This window comes from Myxocyprinus asiaticus, chromosome 3 (assembly GCF_019703515.2).
Source record: "Myxocyprinus asiaticus isolate MX2 ecotype Aquarium Trade chromosome 3, UBuf_Myxa_2, whole genome shotgun sequence".
Classification (NCBI taxonomy): Eukaryota; Metazoa; Chordata; class Actinopteri; order Cypriniformes; family Catostomidae; genus Myxocyprinus; species Myxocyprinus asiaticus.
The window spans coordinates 32,182,501-32,209,331 of NC_059346.1; the positions used below are offsets into that span (position 1 = coordinate 32,182,501).

At 38.6% G+C, this 26,831-nt stretch overlaps 1 protein-coding gene across 1 annotated transcript; it reads left to right on the top strand.

Moving 5' to 3' along the window:
- The first annotated feature begins 1,317 nt into the window (after window positions 1-1,317).
- On the top strand, window positions 1,318-26,511 carry LOC127417785 (tumor necrosis factor alpha-induced protein 2-like). Its single transcript, XM_051658013.1, has 13 exons — window positions 1,318-1,415; window positions 12,530-13,059; window positions 15,122-15,342; window positions 16,133-16,910; window positions 17,417-17,531; window positions 17,620-17,730; window positions 17,876-17,976; window positions 18,699-18,809; window positions 19,687-19,822; window positions 19,917-20,039; window positions 20,395-20,550; window positions 22,427-22,548; window positions 25,320-26,511. Exons 2-13 carry the CDS (start codon window positions 12,545-12,547, stop codon window positions 25,639-25,641), a joined length of 2,811 nt encoding a protein of 936 aa, XP_051513973.1. The 5' UTR covers window positions 1,318-1,415; window positions 12,530-12,544; the 3' UTR covers window positions 25,642-26,511.
- Window positions 26,512-26,831: the final 320 nt, after the last annotated feature.

Sequence of the window (26,831 nt, forward strand, 5' to 3'; positions counted from 1 at the left end):
GTAGCACTGCGCTTTGCTCACTTATGAAAATAGAGCCCTTAATGTTATACATTATTTTTTTTCTACTTTTTCATATTTTCACATAATTCAGCCCCACTTTTTGTTTACATTGATTTTTGTTGTTGTTGTTGTTGTTGCACTTAATAAACATTTTCACATAGTTATAGACTAGTAGTTGACATGGAACTTCAAGCATGGTCTAGAAGTGAAGATATATACTTCTGCCGATGTCGAGAGTCTGCGTTAGTTCAATTTACTTGAAAAAGATTGTGTTTATAGTGGAATTCCAAGTGAAGAACTATACTATTGTGCAGAGAAAGATCAGCTGTATTTGGTTGTTTGGTTCATGTCTCTTGAATGAGGATTTTTTTTTTTTTTTTTTTTTTTTGCAATCCTTATAAAGAAAATTAAATGAAAATACTTCCATAACCTAGACCATTGAAAAAGCAGGTGGGGACTGCTCTATTATGGCTTATTGCAGTAGTTCTCAAAGTGTGCGGAGGTATCACAAGGGTGTGCGGGAGACTTTTCTTGTTCTCAAATCTTGTTCACGGTCATACTTTCAAATCTACTGCATTGATGATATACATGAGAACCAGTAAGGACACTCACTATGCCTTGCTAGAGTTTGTGTGTCCCGTTTTTTTTTTGTTTTTTTTTTGTCATGGTTTTCTGGTCAACCTTGTTTTGAAAGCGTCATTGCACATAAATTTACATTTTATTTTATCATTGTGTTTGTGCTCTCAAGCAGAAGAGCTCTGTACACTGAAAGATGCTGCTGAACTACCGAATCAGCAAAACTGTTCCTGACGATGAATTACATTTCTAAATGTAAAGAATGAGATTTACAGAAATACTGGAGAATAGGAGAGCTTTTAAGAGTTTCAGTTACTATGTTACCTGTTTAAAATGATTGACTTTAAGCATGATGTGACCGCTATACTAGCAATACTGCATGATACTGACATTTGGAAACTGAATTGTGTAATGGAATTGACACTGCATGTGTGGGGTCCTCACTGTCAAGCCCCACATAACCAAAAACATTATTATTTCTGTCTATGTTTGTGTGTGCAAGGGGAAATCCCCCTTAGCCACTTACATTTGTGGGTGCATGTGTACCAGTCCCTGTGCATTTGAAGGAATACACATGTGTTGCGTATGTATTATTGTGTGTGAGTGTAAAGTTTTATATGTGTAGTTTGTGTGTGTCTGTGTTTGTTTAGGGAGGGTGTCTCTTTTTCCTCAGGAAGGTGCATCATCATCTGGGAGCAAACTGAATTGCTGCCTCCGACATTCCAACAGAAGGGCCCAAAATCTTGGAGAGAGGAACACGCACACATACTCTTACTGATTGGCTCTCTGTCACACAGACTCTGGAATGGATTTGCCCTGAGCTGACTGCGCACTGCAGGGTAAGGTAAGACATATCTGTTTCTTCAGGATAAAATCAGATTATTTATTTGTATTTTTGTGAAATATTAGACAATAAACTCAGTTTTACGGTTTTCTTAATCCATCTGGTGTATTAATCATACGACCATCTCACTTGTAAGATTTGCACATGCCATTATTTATCAAATCTTTTAAAAAACAAGGGAATGTATAGGTCACCACACAAAAAATGGAGGGAAAAACAAGAAAACAAAGCTGAATTAGGTAATTTCTCTAGTTGACATTTATTGATGTTTAATATTAATAATCTTTTTCTCCAGTTTTAATGAATTACTTTCATATAAACTTTACAGTTGTTCCCTGATTTCAAACACTTATGAAACTGAGAATAGAAAAGGAATAAAAAAATATTTTTTTGTGGATTTTCTCCCCTTTTCTCCCCAATTTGGCATGCCCAATTCCCAATGCACTCTAAGTCCTCATGGTGGCATAGTGATTCACCTCAATCTGGGTGGCAGAGGATGAATCTCAGTTGCCTCCACATCTGAGACTGTCATTCCACGCATCTTATCACGTGGCTTGTTGAGTGCGTTACCGCGGAGACATAGTGCGTGTGGAGGCTTCACGCTATTCTCCGGGGCATCCACGCACAACTCACCACGCGCTCCACTGAGAGCGAGAACCACATTACAGTGACCACGAGGACGTTAACCCAACGTGACTCTACCCACTCTAGCAACCGGGCCAACTGATTGCTTAGGAAGCCTGACTGGAGTCACTCAGCACGCCCTGGATTCGAACTCGCGACTCCAGGTGTGGTAGTCAGCGTCTTTACTTGCTGAGCTACCCAGGTCCCCAGAAAAGGAATAATCGGTAATCATTTATTTAAATTATTTAACTCATATTTTATTATGATTATGATTATTAATTTTAAAGGAATTAATTAATTACTGTTAAATTAGCAGAGAAAATAACCAGTTTAAATTTTCGTTAATTGAAAATGCATTGTATTAAAATAAACATACTGCAATCTAGGTGCTTGTCGAAGTATAAAGCTTCACTTTAATATCCATACAATTTTTATCTATGCATTGAGTAGAACACCACCAGTTTTCTTTCCTCTGAAACTTAATACTAAGTGACACAAAAGTTTCTTAAAATAATGATTTTAAATCAAAATGCCCAATGACTCCAGGTATCCCTCTACACACGGATGGGTTAATTGAGGCTTCTTTGTTCTTTCCTTGCATAAGGCTCCCTGTTTTACCTTACTATTATTGTAATTTAGGTATATAGTACGCTATTTAGCTCCAGTAAACAAACACACTAACCCCAGGAATAATAAAAAAATAAATAAAAAACAACCCACTGCAGACAAGATGCACACAGTGCCCTGTTCACTGCTCTATATGCCCTATTTGCTGACATCGATAAACACAGCCCCCACTCTGCAGGGTCTTCAGACACCAAGAAAGTAATGCTACAGAAATTCACTCAGAACCTAAAACTGAAAATCAGACTTATTTGACTTACTATTTTATTAGATTGATTTGTTAGACTTTTCTTGTTGTTTGTCGGGTTAGTTTATAACTTTACTAATTACTTTTTAATTCTTTTAACAGTACAAATATTCGTCTGCACTTGATTCAATGAAATCCAACCACATTAATGCCTCTATAAAGCTCAGAAATGTATCATGTTTTAATTTCCAGTATTGATGTTTGCAAGATCTAGATCTGCCTATTACTCTTCTACAATGCAGTGCTGATAGAGACAACTGAGGGATTTTTTTTTAAATCTTTGAATGTTTGTCTGTCTCTAAAAATCACGTATTATTAGAGAGATACACAACTCTTTTTTATTTTCAACCAACAAGATTATAAGTGATAGCTTCTGTTCTGCTACTGGGAATTACAGTATGTTAGAACAAAAATACTGGCAGAAGTTCCACCTAGAATCGAGACAGGAAAATACTAGTCGGTTTAGTTTAGGTGAGAAATGTAAGGAAAACTATGGTCCTAATAAAGTGCCAGACGTGGTCTTCTGCTGTTTGTAGCCCATCTGCTTCAAGGTTTGACATGTTGTGCATTCTGAGATGCTATTATTCTCACTACAATTGTACAGAGTGGTTATCTGAGTTACTGTAGCCTTTTTGTCAGCTCAAACCAGTCTGACCATTCTCTGTTGACCTCTCTCATCAACAAGGCATTTCCATCCGCAGAACTGCTGCTCACTGGATGTTTTTTGCACCATTCTGAGTAAACTCTAGAGCAGGGGTCTCCAAACTTTTTTACTCTTGTTAGCTACTTTAAAAAAAATAAAGGTGGCTGAGAGCTACTTGTGTTGTACATTGTTTGTGTGTGTGTGTGTGTGTGTGTGTGTGTGTGGTCTTTCAAAACCAGAGAACAGAATCAGAGAATATTATAGAACAATCATTAATCGAAAACCTTTATTTTAAATTTGTCCACACATTTGTATAGAAAGTTGTATAGGTATATACATTAATTCAAGTCAAGTTCAAACTATGTCAAGTTCAAACTATGTAAAATATACTCTAAATTTGGTCTAAATTTAAAAGAAAAATGTATGCCACATGAATTGAAGTGCATTCACACAGTCAATGCGCTGAGTGACACTGCATGGATTCCACGAGAGAGGCGTATGCTGGTGTGTATGCACTGAGGTTTACTCTTATGCATGTCATTTAAATGTTCATCTGTTCATCAAAAACCATCCGAATGAAAACAGCCAACTGAGTTGTGTGTCACTTGCGTCAACTGATTCATCACATTGCACTGAAAACCATTTGCATGTTGACATGTCCCGTTCTAGTTGTCCCATTGCATCGGAAGAAAGCAAGGACACTCTCCTTGCCACTGTGTTGGCACTGAGCTGGACATCGGCGATCGCTGACATAATCTCTGTCTTTTATGGTCCCTGAACAAAGTTTCAGCCAATGCAGTCATCGCTTCTTTCACCATGGCGCCATCGATGAACTGTTTTTGTGTTTCATCAATATGCGCGCCACTTTAAATGTGCCTCAGTTACTGTTTCATTTTTTGACCGGTTTTGCTTTAAATTGGTTCACCTTTTCTGTTCGTAGCGCACTACCGGCAGGAAAGTCCAGTGCGAAGTTGCCGTGAACTTGAGTGAAATGGCGATCAACATAGCGCGGCAAAGATAGTTTGCGGTTTGAAATTCAGACTTTGATTGGCTATAAACTCGCTATGCGCTGTCGTAGACATGTAAATAATGTTGCATGTGATTCTTCATGATTTGTAAATTCAGATGACATCATCCTCCACGCAGCAATCGGTCGTTTAAATTTTACGACTCTTCATTTTCTAATGCAAATAGCTTCAAAAGTTGAACACCTAGAAGAATGAAACCTGACTCATCTTGACCAGTCTGATTTGTGAATGTTTTCACAGAAGTTTGTTTTCCTGTTAACCCTTTTTAAGTCCATGAGTCGGAAGGTGAAAAATAAGCACTCTTCACTTTTATCGGCTATTTCCAGTAAACACACAATCTGGGTTCATGCAGATTCACTTGTATTATTACGGAAGCTCTGAACCGCAAGGTGGAAAAAATAAATAAATAAATAAAAAATAGTGTAAAAATAGTCCTAAAATTGTTTTTTCTCTCTTCCTACATTTTTTTTTTTTTCTCTCTCTTCCAAATTTTTTTTGTGGTTTTGGTACTGCTAATTTTTTTTGCTGGAGCTGCCGTGCTGGGACGTGGGCTGGCTGTTAGTAAATTGGGAGGGGTTATTTGCGACTTCGGGGTAATCTTGAACTCGAGGTTTAGGCGGCCGCTGTTGATGTGATCTACGAATGCTGCATCCCACGTCCGGTAGCGGGTTAGGAAGCCAGCAGTACATTTTGTTGTTGGGTTATTTGTTTTACATGCTTGTGGGTTTCTTTTCTCCGGGGAGGCCTCATTGAATGTTATGTGTAATGTTATTTATTCGTCCCCCGGCGTTTATTATCATGAGCGTGTGAGTGAGTGGAGGTATGAGGGCAGGTTGTTCATCTCTCCATATGCATTCTGTAATGTAATTGAAAGAAATAAGATTACTTACAACAATATTAACAGTACCAGATGTACCCCTAACACTTCAAAAGGACAGACATAATAATAATTTCCCCATGTTTCCTGTTTTCCTCAATAAATTCCTTCGCTTCCACCATGTAACACTGAGCAAATGGCATAGATGGTTTATAAAGACCAACAATAAAAATAAAAATTAAAAAAAACTCCAGTTGTTACACGACAACAAATGCCATATCAAACATATATAACCTGATTTTGTCTTAAGGTTTGAAAACCCTTAAATAAATAATAAATGTATTATTCAGCTATATAGCAACAGAGAAAGCATTAAAAGCATAAGATTACATGTTTACTGATAGTGGCACCTGGTGGCCAAAGTTAGTAACGCATGGATTTTTTTGAAGAGAGAAAAAAACTTTTTTTTGGAAGATAATTTTTTTATCTTTTATTTATTTATTTGAAGAGAAAAAAAAATTAGGAAGAGAGAAAAAAATTTAAGACTTAGGCTTAGGAAAGAACTGAGACACTATTTTAATTTTTTTTTCACTGTTATTTTTTATTTATTTATTTATTTATTTTTTTTTTTTAAATCTTGCGGTTCAGAGCTTCCGTATATTATATAGAGCCTGAGTTGTGAAAACTTTCACAATCACATTTGGTCGCGTTTGATTGCATCTTACTGCTCACCCCCATTGCCTTGAGTAATAATAGTAAATCAGCTTACAATTCTACAAAACACTAGATTCACACAACTGAATTTGTGAAAACTTTAACAGATTGATTTGAATCATTTTAATGACTTCATGCATATTGGCATTGTGAAAAAGATATATGCCATAAAAGTAATAAAAGGCCTAAGACTCTAAAAACTGACAATCTAGATGGGTCATAGTAGGCTCAAATTGACCTTCATGATTTGTGAATTTTTTCACAGATCAGTTTTAGTTTCTTAACCCTTATTTGAGTTCTTGAGTCAACAGTTCACCTGAAAAATCAGTGTTACAGGCTTAGTGTTGTAACTGCTCTGTGTTTTAGTCTTTCACATTCATTTCCTATGGTGGGTCAAAAATTGACCTGGAACACCACGAGTGTTACTTTTGTCTATGGTGTGGCGGTGGCATAGTGGACTAAAGCACTGAACTGGTAATCTGAATGTTGCTGGTTCAATCCCCATAGCCTCCACCATTATGTCCTTGAGCAAGGCACTTAACTCCAGGTTGCTCCAGGGGGTTTGTCCCTGTAATAAGGGCTCAAATTGACCTTCGCTTTGTATAAAAGCATCTGCTAAATGTAAATTGCTCTGTGTTTTAGTCTATCCCATTCATTTCCTATGGTTGGTCAAAAATTGACCTGGAACACCAGTGTTACTTTTGTCACGCAACCTAAATTCATTTAATACAGTCCAATTTTTTTGTGTGTTCAGATGGCAAATGTAGGAAAAGTGACCAAGCCTTGGCCCACCGTGATAGTTTCTTTAATAAAAATTGTATCTAAATAAAAAATGAGTAAAACATTTCCTGAACACTTCACATGGGTTAAACAAAATGACTAGCTAGTTGACGCATCATCCTTATCTAAATGTAATTTGTCGACAATAAACCAAAGCCATCAAACTGGGTAAAATCAATCTGTGAAAGTTTTCACAAATCCAGTTGTGTGTGTGTAACGGATCTCTGTTCATCTGGAAAAGGAGGAAGTGGGAGCCGAATCCACATTCAACAAGACTTTAACAGAACATCAAACTGAAAACACAGCAACAAACACACACAGAGTGGCCGCGTGTGTCTCTCTCTCTCTCTCTCTCTCTCTCTCTCTCTCACACACACTTGTGTCCCCGGCTCTTCCCTTATCTCCCTCCTGCTGATTAGGCAACTTGGTGCCGGGCGTGCATCCTCACGGCTGTGGCACCATCCGGACTGGCTTACTACCCTACCCCCCACCCCCCATCTCTGGAGGGGAGATGCTGCCCTTCCAGCCATTCCGCCACCCGATGGTCCTCCCTGCCTCTTGAAAATCAGAGAGGGGAGGGAGGAGAAAAGAGAAAGAGCGAGCAGGAGATACAGAGAGAGAGAAAAGAAAACGCTCTTCTTCGGCTCCCGCGTGCACGCTGCCCACCCGGTCCTCAGCCGCTCCTCCGCACCCTGGTAAATGGCAGCGGTTCCTCTGCCTCCTGGCGGATGGCAGTGGGTCCTCCATCCCCTGCCGGACGGCAATGGCTCCTCTGCTTCCTGGCGGACAGCAGCAGTTCCTCTGGCTCCCGGCGGATGACAGCGGATCCTCTACTTTCTGGCGGATAGCAGCATTTCCTCCATCCCCTGCCGGACAGCAACAGCTCCTCTGCTTCCTGGCGGACGGCAGCAACTCATCTGTCCCCTGGTGGACTGCAATGGCTCCTCCTCCTCCTGGCAGATGGCAGCAGCAAATTCTTCTGGACAGCGTGCCCTTCCTCCTTTCCTGGGTTTCGGCACCAGTGTAACAGATCTCCACTTGTTCGGGAAAGGAGGACGCAGGAACCGGATAACAATAAACAGACTTATAATAAAACTGACGATGACTTAACATAAACAAAAGCGTGCGCGCGCGCACACACTGCTGCATGCATATCTCTCTCTCTCTCTGGAGTCCCCGGCTCCTCCTTTTATCTCTCTCCTGTTGATTGGGCAACTCAGCACCAGGCGTGCATCCTCTCGGCCCGGCCACGCCCTCCTCATCCTCATCACAGTGTGAAACTAGTGTTTTTTCATCATAATTATCATGTTTCAAGAATGTGACCTCTTAAAACTTATAACATTGATATTTCAGGAAAACTGTTGACCCAAGAACTCAAAAAATGGGTTGAATAACAAAAACTGAAAAAAAATAAATAAAAAAAAGGAAAAAATTCACATCATGGAGTTCAATTTGAGTCTGTTCAGTTTGCACTGTTTTTAGAGTTTTAGGCCTTTTATTACTTTTTTGGCTTACATCCTTAATTTTTCACAATGCCAATATGCATGAAGCCATTAAAATGACTAAAATCAATCTGAATCCAGTTTTGTGTGAAACTAGTGTTTTTTCCATCATAATTATCATGTGTTTCCAGAATGTGGCCTCTGAAATCCTATAACACTGATATTTCAGGTAAACTGTTGACTCAAGCATTCAAACAAGGTTTAAGAGACAAAAACTGATCTGTGAAAAAATTCACAAATCAAGATGGCCTATTTAAGTCTATTTAAATTGACACGTCTAAGTGCTCATTTAGTAGAATTCTAAGAGGTTTATTGGTTTTATGGCTTATTTTATTCATATTCCACAATGCCAATATGCATAAAGCCATCAGAATTAGTCAAATAGATCTGTGAAAGATTTCACAAATCCAGTTTTGTCTGGGTAACGAGTCAGAGTCAGACTCGGAGTGAAGATCCATGTGCAGAGTTTAAGAACAATTGTAATCAAGCAGGCAGAGGTCAAAACCAGGTAAGCAATCCAGGCAAAGTAACAAAACAAAGATGGTAAACAAAGGGGTAATCCAAGGGACAGGCAGTAATCAATAACAGGCAGGGAGTGGCTAACGATAACCCTAAGAAATGCAAGACTACAGGGTGAATTGGCAAGAGTTCAGGGAGAAGTGTGGTGAGAGCAGAGTTTATATACACAGGGAGTTGATTAGTGAATGAAGATCAGGTGTGAGAGTCAATGGTGGGAAGAGGGGGATTCTGGGAAGTGTAGTCCAGGTTGAGGTTTGTACTCCGGGAAAGAGGATCTTGTGGGAACAGATTGAGAGGATATGACAGTCTGAAACAATGTGTTTTTCCCTGATTATAAGCAATGTGCTTTATAAAATGGCCTCCCAAGGCCTAAATAATCATTTTTCTGAAGAATTGTTGAATCAAAAACTTAAACAATTAGTTAACTGATATTAACTGGACTGTGAAAAAATTCACATCAGAAAGATAATTTTGAGCCAACTATGACCCATCTAGATTTCACTTTTTAAAATTATAAGCCTTTTATTACTTTTTTGGCTTATATCCTTCATTTTTCCCAATGCCAATATGCATTAAGCCATCAAACTGAGTCAAATCAATCTGTGAAATTTTTCACAAATCAAGTTTTGTGTGAAACTATTGTTTTCCCATCATAATTATCATGTTTCCAGAATGTAACCTCTCAAAGCCTATAACACAGATTTTTTAGGTAAACTGTTGACTCAAAAAATGATTAAGAGACAAAAACTGATCTGTGAAAAAATTCACAAATCATCAAGGGGTAGAGCAGTAAAACGCAATCAAATGTGACCAAATGTGATTGTGAAAGATTTCACAAATCAGGCAATATCTAAAACAACTAAATTTGCATGACCCCAGCCTGCATGTTTGCTGGAAAAGTGAAGAGCCTTAAAACCCTTTAAAAGGGTTGACAGGAAAACAAACTGGTCAAGATGAGAGTGGTTTCAGTCTTCTAGGTGTTCAACTTTTGGAGCTATTTGCATAATAAAATGAAGAGTCGTCAAATTTAAACGACCGATCTCAGAGCTGAGGATTGTGTTATCTGAATTCACAAATCATGAAGAATAACATGCAACATTATTTCCATGTCTATGACAGTGCATAGCGGATTTATAGCCAATCAAAGTCTGAATTTCAAACTGCAAACTATATTTACCTCGGCGCTCAACATTGCACCTTTTACCGACAGCAACGCTGGCACCGCAGATGAGGCACACACATCTTTCTCTTACATTTGTGAAGAAAAACTCTTCATGGAAATAGTATGTTTTCTGCCTTTTCTTTGGTTGAACGGTGTTTATTCATCTTAAAGCAAGCTAAAATTATCTGAACTCAATTTCCGAACTCAACAGAAATGAGTCTCATAGTCATAAGGGAGATAACGTGCTATATTTTGGCAGCTGATATGGCAAATGGTGCATTTTCATTAGGGAGGCGGGACAGTTGTATATTGTATTGTACCCTAATTGAATTAAATGAGAAAGTTTTCAGAATCCATTTGTGAGCTGCCTATAATCAGGTTATGAGCTACTGGTAGCTCACGAGTGACGTGTTGGAGACCGCTTCTCTAGAGACTGTTGTGTGTAAAAATCCCAGGAGATCAGCAGTTACAGAAATTCTCAAACTAGTCCTTCTGGCACTAACAATCATGCCATGGTCGAAATCACTGAGGTCACATTTTTTCACCATTCTGATGGTTGATATGAACATTAGCTGAAGCTCCTGACCCACATCTGATTTATTATATGCATTGCACTGCTGCCACACGATTGTTTGATTAGGTAATTGCATGAATAAGTAGGTGTACAAGTGTTCCTAATAAAGTGCTCAGTGAGTGTAAGTAGTAATTTAGCTGATACAGAAGTGCCTTGCTCAAGGCTACAGTGGTGATGGCTCCTAATTGCCCGATTTAGATTTTAAACCTAAAATCTTTTGGTTACCAGCCCAGATGTTTAACCAGCACACCAAGGGAACTCTGCTCAGAAATAGTGAAAAGCACAGTTGCAATAGGGACATCTCCACCTCTGCATACTACACAGCGGCACCTCCCTCTCCCTTACTTTTTCTTTCTCTTGGCCTCTCTCTCCTCCTATACCTAAGGAGGCTGATAAAACCTCATTGTCAAATTGCAGGAGGAATGTGTAAAAAAATTCAGTGTTAACCTGTTGATATGGCATACTACATTATTGTCAGTTTCTAACCTGTAGATTGTAACATGTTGAATTTGTAGGTAGATACTTTATTAATCCCATGAGAAACATTCCAGAAGGTGTGTGTGTGTTGCTTGCATGATTAAAGAGTGTGTATGTTCTGAGAAACAGGAAACTATTCTGACACATCTGGATGTGAGATTCCATTAAAGGATCTTAAAACTGCTAACGTCTACAAAGAACAAACACACACACACACACACACACACACACACACACATACACATACACATATGCTGTTAATGCACTTAGCTCACTAGAATACTGAACAATGAGAGTGCAACAAGGCAAAGTCATTTAAGAGAGACCTGATAAAGGCAGTTTGAACAGGTTTCAACTGTAGATAACTTTCAGCAGGACACATAGTGGACTATAGATGTGCTTATTGACAGTATTCAATACAAAGTATGAAGGATAAAAATAGTTTAAATAGGAATAAAAAAATGACTAAAATGCATTTGATAAAACTAATTTATTTTAGTCTAATTCAATTACATTTCTTTGAACTTATCGTCACACTACTCCACCGCCCCATTCAGGCCGATTCAGGCCGGGGCACCATCCATCCAGTGTGTTAAGTGCTGACCTCACTGGAGTTAAATTTAGCAAATCTATGGCACAAAATAACTAAACTGTTTGGCAAAAACTGTACTGTTAGATGTTTCTTCCAAAAATATATTGCAATGGATCAAATATAAAGTTATGCTGTTGTGTGATGTGTACTGAGGATTGGAGGGTTGTGCACTCATTAAGCAAACAGATTTCCAAAATCAATGTATAGCTCAATTATTCATGGACACACACTGAGCACTTTATAAGGAACACCTGTACACCTACATATCTAATCAGCCAATTGTGTGGCAGAAGTGCAGTGCATAAAATCATGCACCTACGGGTCAGGAGCTTCAGTTAATGCTCACATCAACCATCAGAATGGGGAAAAAATGTGATCTCAGTGATTTCGACCATGGCATGATTGTTGGAGCCAGTTGGGCTGGTTTGAGTATTTCTGTAACTGCTGATCTCCTGGTATTTTGACACACAACAGTCTCTAGAGTTTACTCAGGATGGTGCCAAAAAAAAAAAACCATCCAGTGAGCGGCAGTTCTGTGGACGGAAACGCCTTATTGATGAGAGAGGTCAATGGAGAATGGCCAGAATGGTTCGAACAGACAGAAAGGCTACAGTAAGTCAGATAACCACTCTGTACAATTGTAGTGAGCAGAATAGCATCTCAGAATGCAAAACACGTCAAACATTGAGGCAGATAGGTTACAACAGCAGAAGACCACGTCGGGCACTTTAAGTGTAAATGAAATCAGAAACTGCAAACAGAGAGATGATTCTGACCAATGTAACATTGACTATTTTGTCTTGTAGTTAACCAGCATCAGAATGCCCATCTTCAAGAAACTGCCCAGGAGGTTCCTAAGTAACCACACCAATGGTGATCTTATCCAAAAGAGTAACCTTACAAACGGTGAACTCACCCTAAAAAGTAACCATAGCAATGGGGAACTCATTCTGCCACCATCTGATCTCAATCCGTTTGAGGGGGCATGGGCAGGTATGGGGTGGAGTAAGGAAGATGGTGGGGTTTGGGAGAATGGACAGGACTACCAAACATCACCTCAGGTGAGTGAGGCACTGGAGAATGAGGCAAACACAGAGCAGCTTGGAGGCTCAAAGGTCACTGAGGGATCAAAAGAAAAGAGAGGAACTCTGGAACGAATTTGTGGCTCATCACCATTGAAGACCCTTGGGAAGTTAGGAAAGGGGCTTCGTATGACTGGAAGAAATGTGTGGGGCGCTACGCCTTCACTACGGAGTGCCACCCTCCCAGCAACACCCTCCTCAGGAAAGAAAAAAAATTATCGACGAGCCTCAGAGGAGATCATGACCTTACTGAGGTGAATGTAATTCGATGTCAGTTTCCTTTTTTGGGGGGAGGGATATTTTCCCTGTAATCCGATATACACTCTGTACTGTTTTAATCACGTAGTGGAAGAATTTTCTTAAGTCTATTAATAACAGATGCATTGTTTATAACAATACCACAACACTGGTATTGAATACCTGTGGGAATTACTGTACACATACACAGAAGAAATACACAAGCATCAAGCTTGTTGACACATTAACATTTAGGTCAAAGGTGGAGACTTTTTGGGGTGTAGGTGCAAGTAAGAAAGTCTGGGATAGTTGCAAGCTCCAGAAAATGAATAAAACCTATATCAAATAGCTGCAAAGAGGTGAAAATGGAAAATATTTTGACATTGCTCATGACATATTCATTTAGATAAAGGTGTTTTCCACAAATAATATCACTAATTAATTACATATCATTGTACATAATAGGTCATCATTATACTGTACATTCCAAAGGCACCTATTGAAGCCCAGCTATAGATTCAAGCATAATTTAATGTTATATAGCAAAGTCAAAGTGTTTTATTTATTTAACACACCTGATTCAATTTAGAAGGGGTTTTCAGTCTTGGTTCTGAAGTACCCCAGCACATATACCACATTTTGGATTTCTCCCTTAACTAACACACCCATTTCAGGTCTTGAATCCTCTATTAATGAGCAGTGTTGTGTAAGATACTCAAAACAAGTAATACAGTACCAAAGACTAATTACTTCTCTATAACTGTAATCAGATTACTGTACTGAATACTTCACTGAAAAATGTAATTTCTTTGATTTATTTTTACATTTCTTTTCAGTAGGGCTATTGATTTAACATGCTAATTTACTGTGTTTAATTACATAAAAAAGAATGCATAAAAAAATGTGTGAAATCAATCATCCCACGACCTGTACTTAGGCATGTATTCTATAATAAGGAATGGTCCTACTATCAGAGCAATTCAAGCTGTTGTATTACCTTGATGTGGCAATATGGGGCAGTCAGTACTCCAGCTGTACAGGCCATACATTTTGTCAAACCAACGAGAGCAACAGGCAGCACAGCCTTACAAAGATGACGCGCTCTTGCACTTAAAACAGCTGGACTGAACACAACCAAATGCAGGGATCTAGAGACGGGTTTTTTAAGTTTCAAACTACGTATAACTTGACACAGCATCTAAAAACACAGTGCTAATGACTAGAGATGCTGAAAACTAGTGAGACGATGAGTTGTCAACAATTAAAAATAGAGCAGAGGGAAGGAGGCCAATAACAGGAATGTGTTCAATCATATGAAAATTAAACAATATATTCACTTTTAATGCTACTTTTTGTATTGTCTGAATGCTTTACTTGTCTATTGCCACAATATGGTGTAATGTATATGAATTATCTGAATTATAATATTTATAAGGCTATATATTCTATTTATAATTAGTTTAATTATTCTACATTACCTTTATTTGTGGGCCTTTCTCAGTAAATATTGGTATGCGATTAATTGCGATTAATTTGATTAACCAGCACATCATGTAATTAATTTGATTTAATCGATTGACAACTATAATTTTAAGTTCCTTTCTAAAACACTTTTCCACTCAACGAATTCAAAATAAAGTCTGTATTTCCTCCTTGTTCAGTCATACACACAGTACCTCACATTTTTCCTAAGTAATGACTTGTTTGGGGGCACACGCCAACTGTCACAGAAACACAAACAGATGTACAGTATATATTATATGAATTATTATAACACATGTATTTTACATAAATAATATCCTTTTTGAAGTGTGTAAACCAAGCAATGTTCATAAAATTAAATTAATTTAAAGTCAGTAACTAATCTGATTACAAGACTTTTTTACTAAAGTAATTAGATTACAGTAACTGATTAATGATGTGTTGAAACGTGTGTTAAATAAGGGAGGCATCCAAAAGTGCAGTGGTGGGGTACTCCAGGACCAGGATTTCTAATGTTATTTTTGTATTTAAGTAAATACTGCAATTGTTGTGAGAAGTTATTGAGACAGTTGAAACTTTTTTAATGCATCTTCTCAGGCTGGCAGGTCGTCGTAAGGAGAGTGAACGCAGAGATAGTCTGCCTGCAGGGGATCTGACTGCTGAAAATGACGAAGACACTCGAAGACAGCCCTCATTCCTACGTATTGTCAGTCTGAGCAAGCTCAGAGGAGACTCATTAACAAACCGCAGCTCCCAGGAGGACGAGCAAGAGATTGTAGAGGAAGAACAGCCAGTCAAACGCAGGGAGCCACTTTCAGGTAAAATTGAGTGTGTGTGTGTGTGTGTGTGTGTGTGTGGTGGGGGGGGGGGTTGTTTTTGGTTATGTTTGTACTTGTTTGTACCTTTTGCAAGCACATACAAAAAGGAACTTTATTATGCTCACAGTCAGAGGTCTTCATGTTTGATCCATAATACCTTAATCAGCGGTAACAAGTTCCAAAAGACTCCCGTGAGTCATTGGCCAATCAACAAACACTTTCACAGAGACAGGAAATGACATACCTTCTTTGTGCTGCAGATCCTACCTGATAAGCTCAGTGCAAGGAGAGAAAATCGGAACTGTGTGATTATACAGCCTGTTCCAAAGACAACAACAGACAAGTGAACACCTTAAGTGAATTAACACATGGCAGCATAAAAAATGAACACTTCTGTAAGTGATGACATCCGTTCTGGAACTTTCACCAGACTTTGCTTCACCACTTAATTAGACACACCCCTCTTTACAAACCACGCCCTACAAAATACCATTGTACCATTAAGATCGTTGGACCGACTCCACCATTAAGAGATGGAGAAGGAGAGCATCAGCACATCACCTCAAAGTTGCTGTCAAAATTGTCAAAAGCAATGGTAGCAAAATAGCGTTTTCGCACGACAAACTAACAACTGACAAAATGCTTATGAATCACAAAATGTCGTTTAAAACGTGAATCACTTCAATTACCATGTTCTCAGCTTCCTGCTTCCCATATATGGGACATATATGTTCAGAGTGTCATTCCATTAAAAATCTCTTACAACACCTTTAATATCTTTCTCTCTCAGTGCTGGAGATCCTGCAGTTAGTCAACCAGAGAGACCTGCTGCTTGCAGACACACACATCCAAGAGCTGGAGAGGGAGTGTGAACTTGATCCCTCCTTCTTGACCCAAACCACACCCAGCAATATAACTCCTCCCACACTGACTTCGCCTCCCTGGCTCCCTTTTTTGGCCGGTTTGGGCAATGAGGATTCTGGTCCAAGCATGTGGGATGCTGGTCTGCGTAAAGTGAAAGATGTAGAGCTGCTTTACGAGGCCCTTCAGAGAGAGATGTGGGATGTGGTGAGAGAGTCGCTACGTCAGCCCTGCACCGGGCCGCAGCTTGGCCTTGTGGTGTTGGTCATACAACAGGAGGAGCAGGCTGACAAGGTCTGGGCCCTACACCAAGAGGCCCAGTCCAACTTCCAAGCTGGTGACTATTCCGAAGACCGTTCTGTCTTGCATGAGGGTGCACGACCCTCAAAGAGACCCAGGAAGCTGCGTCAAAGATGGGTGGAGGCTGTCGGAGAGGCAGCAGACTGGTGTCTTCCTCATCCAGGGGGCATCGCTGCTGGGCAGATGAGCATGTATTTGGAGCGTTTGCGGGGCAGGGTGGTGGAGGATATGGATGCAGCACGTCGAAATGTGGTGGCTGTTTATCCCGAGGAGTTCTGCGTGTTTCAGGTCTACATGCAGAGTTATCACAGGGCTGTTGCCAAGAGACTGAAGACCATCACTAGTGGACCCATTCAGATCACTGACACATACTCACTGCTGGACTGGATCTACAACATTTACAACAGGTACATGCACACATGTGACACTGAGGTGAATGTGATGTGATGCGCATTTAAATTACTCTGCAAAGCTGAAATGCAGTAACTAAGCCAACACTGAAAAATTGCTCCAAATTTACTCTGTTTCAGTGTTGATTTTGTAGTTACTGCAGTTTTCACACTCAGTTTTCTCTGAATCTGAGCATAGTTGATCCAAACCTGTCTGTCACAAGACAGATCATAGTCTAAGGGACCCCATTTTGGTCATAACACAGTTTTGACAAAATGTGTACCAGTAGTTACCGTGTTTTGCCATTGCACAGCAGCAAACACTGTGCTATTTTAATCACCCAGTGGAAGAATGACCTTTGTTCTATTAATAACAGATGTATTGTTTATCGGTATGAAAAACAAGGATACTGAATACATGGGGGAGTTACTGTACATACACACAACACTATTCCACAAGTGAATGCTGACACTTGACATTTTTTAATACACACAAACACTAGTTTCGACTCTGTGTGTCACAGGGACATCTTGGCTACAGTTGGAGCAATGGGCACCGTAGTTTGTGAAGCTTTAGATCCTCTTCTTCCTGAAGATGTCATAGACCGGCTGGAAGAGGGCTGCGTTGACACTGTTTGGGTAACAATCTGAACACCACACCTTCTGAGTGAAATTATGAATCAATCTCTTGGAGCACACAGTTCAACCTATGTGTGTATGTGTGTAGGAGAAGGTGACTACAGAGCTCTCTCAGGTTTTGGATGATGAAGAGAAGCGATGGGCTCAGACGCTGCACATTGAAGAGTATCAGTCTGGCCTTGCTCGTTCTATTATACAGGTAATATACCTACACATGTAGCATAAATTCTTGTGCTATTTATGCATGCCGTATGTTGCCTTGATGTAAGTTGCCGTGTGTGTGATTGTGTTTAGAAGCTCTTTGTGGATGTCCTTTCCTCTATCTGTGTCTGTATGTGTTCTAGAGGCTGAAGGTAGATTTGGACAGATCAACAGCTGTCAGCCAGCCACTAGGGGCTCGTATTGCTCGCTGCACCTTGAATGGACTTGCAGATTTCTTGTACAGGTGAGATGGAGAAAATAAGACACAAAGACAGTGATGACGACTAAAGCCACAGCAACAGTGATGATCAAAAATTACGATTTTTTAAAGATTCTCTTCGCCAGTGATAATCTAAACCATTTTAGTTCATACATTATGCTAGTGGTTCTCAAACCGGTCCTGGAGGCCTCTCAGCACTGCACATTTTGCATTTTGCCATTTTCTGACACACCCAATTTAAGTCTTGTAGTCTCCACTAATGATGAGCTGATGAGTTGTATCAGATGTGTTTGATTGAGGAGACATCCAAAATGTATACTGTTGAGGGGCCTCCAGGACAGGTTTGAGAACCACTGCATTATGCTATAGTAAAATGAAGATCTGCTCTTCACCACAACAATTAGTGTCATGCAAAACAGACTCCCAAACTGTTCATTAAATATCTCATAAGATGCTCTGATACAGTAAGCTGCTTTTACAACTGAAACAATCAAATTGCAGCTGAATTATACACTCACTTTAAAATTTTTGACATAAGTGTCTTTTTCAAATCCTATTTAAATAGGATAAATCTAAACTACTGGTGTGTGTGTGTGTGTGTGTTTGGGTGTGTGTGTGTGTGTTTGGGTGTGTTTGTGTGTGTGTGTGTGTGTTTTTGTGTGTGTGTGTGTGTGTGTGTGTGTGTGTGTGTTTTTGTGTGTGTGTGTGTGTGTGTGTGTGTGTGTGTGTGTGTGTGTGGTATTTAGTTTCCAGAGAAAAGTTGAGATGTTCCACGACACACAGTCAGAGTTCGGGGATCATGGGGATGGATATGTCTCCAGGACGATCGCTCTTGTCAACTGTGTTCCACCATTCAGGTTTTTCATCTTATTCAACATACAGTATTAGTAAAATGCAACCTTTCCCAACCTGGTGGGTCCACCCCCCAAAATTTTGTGGAGTTTGCAGGGGATCGGGTTGATTTGAGAAGTGTAATTATACATTTTTAAAAATCTGTATGATTTTACCCAAAATATCTATGTAATATTCTAAATTGCTCTGCATGTGTCTTTGAAAAAAATGTAAATGCATTGGTGTTTACCAAAAAATATTCTATTCACATACATGACCATCTGTCATTTTTCAACATCTCAACATCATTTGTTCAGTTTAAAAGTTTATAGAGAAAGTTAAGCTGACTTACACTCACTGAGCACTTTATTATGAACACTATGGTCCTAATAAAGTGCCCGACATGGTTTTCTGCTGTTGTAGCCCATCTCGTCTACAATTGTACAGAGTGGTTATCTGAGTTATCGTAGACTTTCTGTCAGCTCGAACCAGTCTGGCCATTCTCCATTGACCTCTCTCATCAACAAGGCGTTTCCGTCCGCAGAACTGCTGTTCACTGGATGTTTTTTGTTTATGGCACCATTCTGAGTAAAGGAGATCAGCAGTTACAGAAATACTCAACCCATGCCACTGTCAAAATCACTGAGAATTTTTTTTTTTTCACATTCTGATGGTTGATCATCAGAATGTGAACCCTGAAGCTCCTGACCCATATCTGTATGATTTTATGCATTGTAGTGCTGCCACACGATTGGCTGATTAGATAATAGCATGAATAAGTAGGTGTACAGGTGTACCTTATTAAGGGCTCAGTGAGTGTATATTATAATCATGTGTATTTCACGACAAAGTTGATGACTGAACTGCGTAGATATAAATGTTACATTGTGTTGACACGTGTAGGAGTTTTGTGGAGCGCTGTCGTCTGTGTGACACTCTTGGCAGTGAGGACGTCTCCCAGCGAGCTCATTCCTCTCTGGAGAGAATTGTCAACCAGTCAGTACGAGTTCTCACTGACATACTGTTTGAACACATCAGGGTGAGACACGTACATGCACACACTCACGTTCTGCCCACATACTATGTTTTTTTTATGCTTTAAATAATTCATTTGTTTTATGGCATGATACCAGCCATTCTTTGATAAGCTGGTGAAAAGGAAGTGGCTGGATAACACTGAGGCCTATGAGAGCATTGAGGCAACCATTAAACAGCACTTTAAAAAATTCCGCAGAATGGACTGCCCTCCTTATCAGGTACAACCTACGCATGCACACACACACGCACGCACACACACACATCTTGGTACTCCTGTCATTACGAGGACTCTCCATGACCTAATGATTTTTATAATGTACAAACTATATATTTTACCCCCTACCCCTAAACCTAACCCTTTAAAAAAAACATTGTTTAGTATGTTTTTCAAGCCATTTGAATTACAGGGACACTACAGGTGTCTTCCTAAACCACATTTATAGCATAATACCCTCGTAATTACTAGTGTGTAACCTAAAAAAGTGCCCTCGTAAACCAAAAAAACCAACTCACACACACTCAGACACAGATGCACTGGTTGGTTGATTGATTATTGGTGTCACTGATTGACAGACATTGGTGAATGAGGTGCACAGGCGGGTACTGGTTGAATATGTTCGTGCCATCATGAGGGGGCGGATCATCTGTACGTCACTCAAAATGAGGAAGAGAGTAGCATTCCGGCTGCAGGATGAGGCCAAACAGCTGAAGACTCTTTTTGAGGATCTGGTAAGTGTCATTAAGGGTTCTTTCACACTAGCACTGTTGGTGTGCACCTGGGGTCAAATGACGTTAGAGTTCGGTTCGTTTGGATTATGTGAACGCTGCACCCAGGTCTGCTTGAAAAGGTGGTCTGGGGTACGGTTCATGTGAACTCCAGTACGGTTCGCTGCTGATATGAACACAATTGTACCAAATCGTGGAAGTGAACCGCTTGTGATGATGTTAATTTGCGTCTTTGCAGGCTTCTGATCGCAAATATTATGGTATAATGCATTTCTCATACCTGCTTGTGTCCAAATACACTGCCATCAGAGAGCAGCTCTCATTCTTCACATCTCTTGCAACGCGTCTGCGGGCTCGCGGCAGACAAACTCTAATATTCATCACATCATTGCACATTCAATGCATCCACGGGAGACAAACACAAGTGTTGTTCTGTGCATGGCAAGTTTTCATGGTAAATCCAAAGAGACAAACTTTAATACTTCACTTAACACAGTGAAGTCTTCTCGAGTTGTTACCTAGTTAAAGTGGTAAACAGCTACCACTTGTACCAGAGACTATTTTACTCGCATTGATGATGTAATCGGACCGTGGTTCGGACCCAAATAAAATCATGTGAACACAGATCAGCGTGGGCAGTGGGAGGGGGAGGAAATTAATTCTGGTTCGGTCCAAGCAATCAAACCAAGTGTGAAAGTACCCTAATAGGCTCTAATTATTCCATTAAAATTATACCTCATTTTATTTTATGCAATCACTGGGCACAAAAAAAAAATTATTCTAACATTATTTAGTCACCCTCATGTTGTTTTAAACCCATATGACTATCTTCCTTCTGTGGAACAAAAAAATTGATATTTTAATTAAAAGAAATTTTAAGCAAGGGCGTAGCCAGAAAATTACTTTTGGGTGGGCCTCAATAAAAATGGATGTCCATTTTTTAATTTTTATTTTTACCAAAATTCCATTAACAACAGAGAAGAGGCGGATTCAAGCAGTCCTTGCACACTTTCAGAAATCAGAATTTATGAAATTTTTCAAGTCAAAGAATAATCCCTAATATTCTGGGTGGGCCTGGGTCTAATTTGGCAAGACTTTTTCATACAATGACAGTCAATATAGTGACCACAGCTGTTAAACTCCAAAAATGACAAAAACCCACCAAAAGGTCATTATATTCTTAAAATACACTAAATTGCGGTACATTTCATGTGCTTTGTTAGATTTAAATGAATAATGATGGTCTCTTCCTCACACAAAGTCGAATTCACTAGAAGATTTCCAAATATCAGTGTAGATTAATCCAACGAATAAGTAAATAATAATATACAAAGATAACAAAAATACTGTGATAACTATGAGACTTCACAATGAACAAAGGGGAACAGGTACAGTGCAGGTGAATAAGGGACAATGCACCATATAACAGCATTAGTGTTCGACACTGAGACAAAAAACAAGGGTAACACTTTACAATAAGGTTCTGTTTGTTAACATTAATTAACAATATTAGTTAACATGAACTAAAAATGAACAATGCTTTTACAACATTTATTAATCTTGTTTAATATTAATTTCAGCATCTAGTAATACATTTTTTAAATCAAAAGTTGTATTAGTTAACTTTAGTTAAAGCACTGTAAACTACAATGAACAATTGTATTTGTATTAACTAACATTAACAAAGATTAATAAATGCTGTTAAAAATATATTGTTCATTGTTTGTTCATGATACCTAATGCATTAACTAATGTTAATGAATGGAACCTTATTGTAAAGTCTTACCAAAACAAGAGAAAGGTAGACAAACAAAAACCAAAAAATCTACACCACAGTTAAATGAAAGTTAATCACAGATAATCTCTCTATTCTTTTCAGGAGTCAACTGCCTCCTGGATAGACAGTGTGATTATTCATCTGGCTGACATCATAGTTTTGGAGGACACTCCCTCGATTCAGATGGAAGTTGGGGTTTTAGTGAAGGAGTTTCCAGATATACGGTAAGACCACCAGGGCAGTGGGCCCTTAATGAATCCTAAAAACTGGAGAGGAAAGGAACGATTTACAATTACAAGCAATAAAATGATATAAAATAGAGGAATATTGTGCCTACTCCCTACTTTTTTTTTTCTCTTTGCAAATCCTATATATTTATTGACATATAGGCCATTCCCTTTGATTTACAATCACATACTATAAAATGATATAACATAAAAGCAAAATGTAGAACAGGATGTAGATTTTACATAGCATGAGACTGAAGAAGGAAGGAAAGTGTTTTATTAGCTCTTAACAGGTCAGCACTTTAATTTACAGTACTTTGTCAGTTTATGAAACATTTCATTTATACAATTTTGCTGAACACTTTTAGACCTGCTGAAGGGCAGAACCTGAAAAGTGCTGTCTTAAAGTGCTTTCATTCATGAAAAATCTGACATGTTCCCCTCTCACTTCCTTGTCCAGTTGAGGACTATTTTTCACAACACCTCTCCGTTTCCTGAGGTCATTTTAAGAATGTCTGACTGAAAATAGATACTGTGGTGCTCCATCTCTGTGCCAGCTTTCCTTTATGTGGAAAGCACCCAGTGCATGGGAGGGAAGAGTCGACAGTAAACAGGGGAATGGGTGAGATGTGACCTCACTTTAGCCTATAGTGTTTTTGTTTGGATTAGTATGTGTGTGTGTGTGTGTGTGTGTGTGTTAAGTCACTGGCTGGCAGTGCTCCTGCTTGCTGACGCACAGCCCTCCTCAGCAGACAGGAAGTGGCTGTGGAGTACTTCCTGTTCCTGCCAGGTCACAGGAGACTGACTGGTGCCACACTCCTATCAAACACACACACACACCAACTAAAGATCAAAAGCAAGAAAGTAGAGGCTAGTTAACTTCTCTTTGTGTATAGCACTGTTGTTTCCTGTTTTTGACTGACTGTCTATGTTAAAGGCTGTCACAGCCTGTCACATTGTTATCTATAAGCAGGACATGCCATCTTCACAGAGTTTAGAGCGCTGACTTTGAGTTTACTTTATGAGGCATTACCAGTTTCGAGGGAGACGCATTACAAAGAAATACTTTTGGCCAACAGTCCTCAGTTTTCCCTGAATTAATTTAGGCACTACTATTTTCAGTAACATTGTTTTTGAATATTGTTTAAATCATAAAGATTGTTGCGCCTACTTCCTTTATTTGGATAATGGTCTTCGTGGAATGTGATTCAACTGATTGGAATTAATTTATTAAAAACAACCAAATCAACAGAATGATTTGCTCACCAAACATCATCACTATCAATTGATCAAAGTAACTGACATGACTCCTTTACTAATCACTTTATTTTTGTTTAATTAAGCATGGTGTAATTTCAAGTGTGGGCCAGTATATTCCTTCTTTTATTTTAAGGGAGGGAGAGTGACTTCTGTTGTGTTATGAAATTGAATTATTTTTTAATTTAAAAACATGTATGGGTAACTACTACTACTTTCGGCTGCTCTCGTTAGGGGTCGCCACAGTGGACCATCCGTGATCTGCATATTTGACTTGACAAAAACATTTATGGGAAACATTTTACAATAATGTTGGACTTGTTAACATAAGTTAATGCATGAGGTATCATGAACTAACAATGAACAATATATTTTTACAGCATTTGTTCATTTATTATTTAAAATACTTTAATTAAAAAATTACAATTTCATAACGCACTAACTAATGACAATGTATACAACTTTTAGTTTTAGTTTTAGAAATCTATCCGTAAGATTAATGCAGTAAAAGTATTGTTTAATGCTAGTTCATGCTGTAGTCTGTATTAGTTAAGTTTTAACCATTTATGAATTTAAAATAAATATATTTAATGTTATATACAAATTTTATGTTATACACTATAACTGTATAGACACACAAAATGATCACATTGCAATAAAAATAGCATAGAGGCTTGCACGGTGTTAAAAAAACAAAATATTATATCCTGAATGATTTTCTGAAAGAACATCCTTGTATTTTCTATCTAATAAAGCTTAATATGGGTTCCAGGATGAAGAAAAAATCAGGTTATTTTATGTAAAACTGCTCAGAGCTAGTAATTAGAAAAGTAATATTAAAATAAAATTAACTTTTATTTGTATAGCACCTTTTAGAAACTTAGCACATAAAATAACATTCAAAATACATAAAACATGATACATTCACATAGTAGTATTAAAAGCAAGTCTGTACAAATGTGTTTTTAAAAAGACTTAAAAAACAGACATAGATTCAGCAGATCTACTGTAATAACCCAGGGCAAGCTGTTCCATAATCGTGGGGCCTTCACAACAAACACTCTATCACTTTTAGTTTTACATCTGGATTTTGGAACAGCCAACAGTTAAAAACAAGATCTAAGAGGTCTAGCTGTTTTGCAAGGTCTCAGTGGTTCTGCTAAATATTCAGCTGCCAAGCCATGTAATGCTTTAAATGTAATTAATGAAATCTTAAAATCAAAGTGGATAGGTAACCAATGCAAAAAGGCTAAAACTGGACTAATATGACGTGCAGACCTTGTTCATGACAAAAGTCTAGCTGTAGCATTTTGCACTAATTGTAATCGTGCAATAGTGCGTTAATTGAAAACAGGGTGTTACATTAGAAAAGTATTGGAGATGTAAACTTATCATAGCTCTGCTGGATATTAACATGCAGAATATTTTTTGTTAGTATTGTCAAATCTGTGTGTACTGTATGTGTGTAATACACAATTATTTTCTGTCCCTCTCTTCCTCTCTGCTCACAGGAGGAGACATATCTCTGCTGTGTTGAATGTCCGTGGGATGGTGCATCAGACAGATCGTCAGGAGATTCTGGCTGTTGTCCGCGACTTAGAGACTAGTGACAGCTCCATTAATCTGCCCAGAGATCACGCCCTGTTCTCTGAAATTGCAGTGGCCAAAGACATGCCCTGTCTGGGGCTGGTTCTGATCCGGTGCGCTCTGACTGTGTCATCATGGGTCGCCAGTGCCCGACCGCACCGTAAACGCAGCACAAGGAACCGGAATGAAAAACATGCAAACAGCAGACTGCAGTCAAACTGTACAAAGCGTTTTACTGAGTCTTAAACATAATGACATGCAACATACAGTGACTGCAATGCAGAGCATCTTAAACAACATAAATAAGCAACATCACAACACATACAACACAGTCAGATCAGTGGAACAATGAGCACACAACACCAAAAGACTGCAGGTTTGTGGTTACAACAAAATAAGTTGGCACAAGATGCAAATCTTTTGCTCATTCTGTTGTTAGTCATATGTTTGTCACAAACTAGGTCAATGTGGACAGAACATGGTGGCCAAAAGGGAGAATAAGATGAGTTTATGGCAGTAAAAGTAAAATCACAATGCTTGTCCTTCAGAACACAGCTGCAGCCAAATAAGTGACTTCAAAAGACAGGAAAAAGGCTATAATTCTTTTAAACAGGCTGTTAGTGGCTGATTTGTTTTGACTAGCTGGATCTCTGTCATGTGAGCAGCCAGAAGATTTGAGAGGAATGGCAGGAACCTCCCCTCAGGAGAGTTTGAACATGAAGAAATTGAGAATGTCAGTTTTTACTCATTTAAGATTGACTCTAAATTACATTATAGAGCAGAGGCATGTACAGTATATGATGTTATCAGAACACCAGGTACAGTCATACAATTCATATACAATTTTGGAATTTCTTGTTATATTGAGAAGAGCAATCATTTAAATGGTTTAAACATTGTTGGTCTGTTTCATTTAAAAAACACGAATCTTCTTTTTTGTACCAATGTTCAGGATTCTCTCAGATTTGTGCTATTGAGATTATTGAAAAAATCAAACACTGAAAATTAATGTTTGTGATATTGTTTCAGTTCAGATAAAAAAATAAAGACACATTGACTGTGAAATTAAGTAAAAATGTATTAAAAGTAGAAAAGTTTCTTTTTAATATTATTTTACTATATATATATATATATATATATATATATATATATATATATATATATATAAAACTAGAACATCTTATTCCATATACTTCACTGCTTTAGTCTTCCAGGAATAAGTGTAAACTTTAAACCAATAATCAGTTGAAGACTTGTACAGTAGTCCCAGGTGGATTCAGCCTGGGATTTCTGTGGTTTGGGTTGAATTGAGGTTAAGCTCTGCACCCTAAAAGATAAGGAATGTTTTAGGTAATTGGTCTGTTCCTGCTGTTCTGAGAGATGCCAAATTAATCCAATTATCAGAGCGAAGTATACACACCCCCACAGGCAGCCAC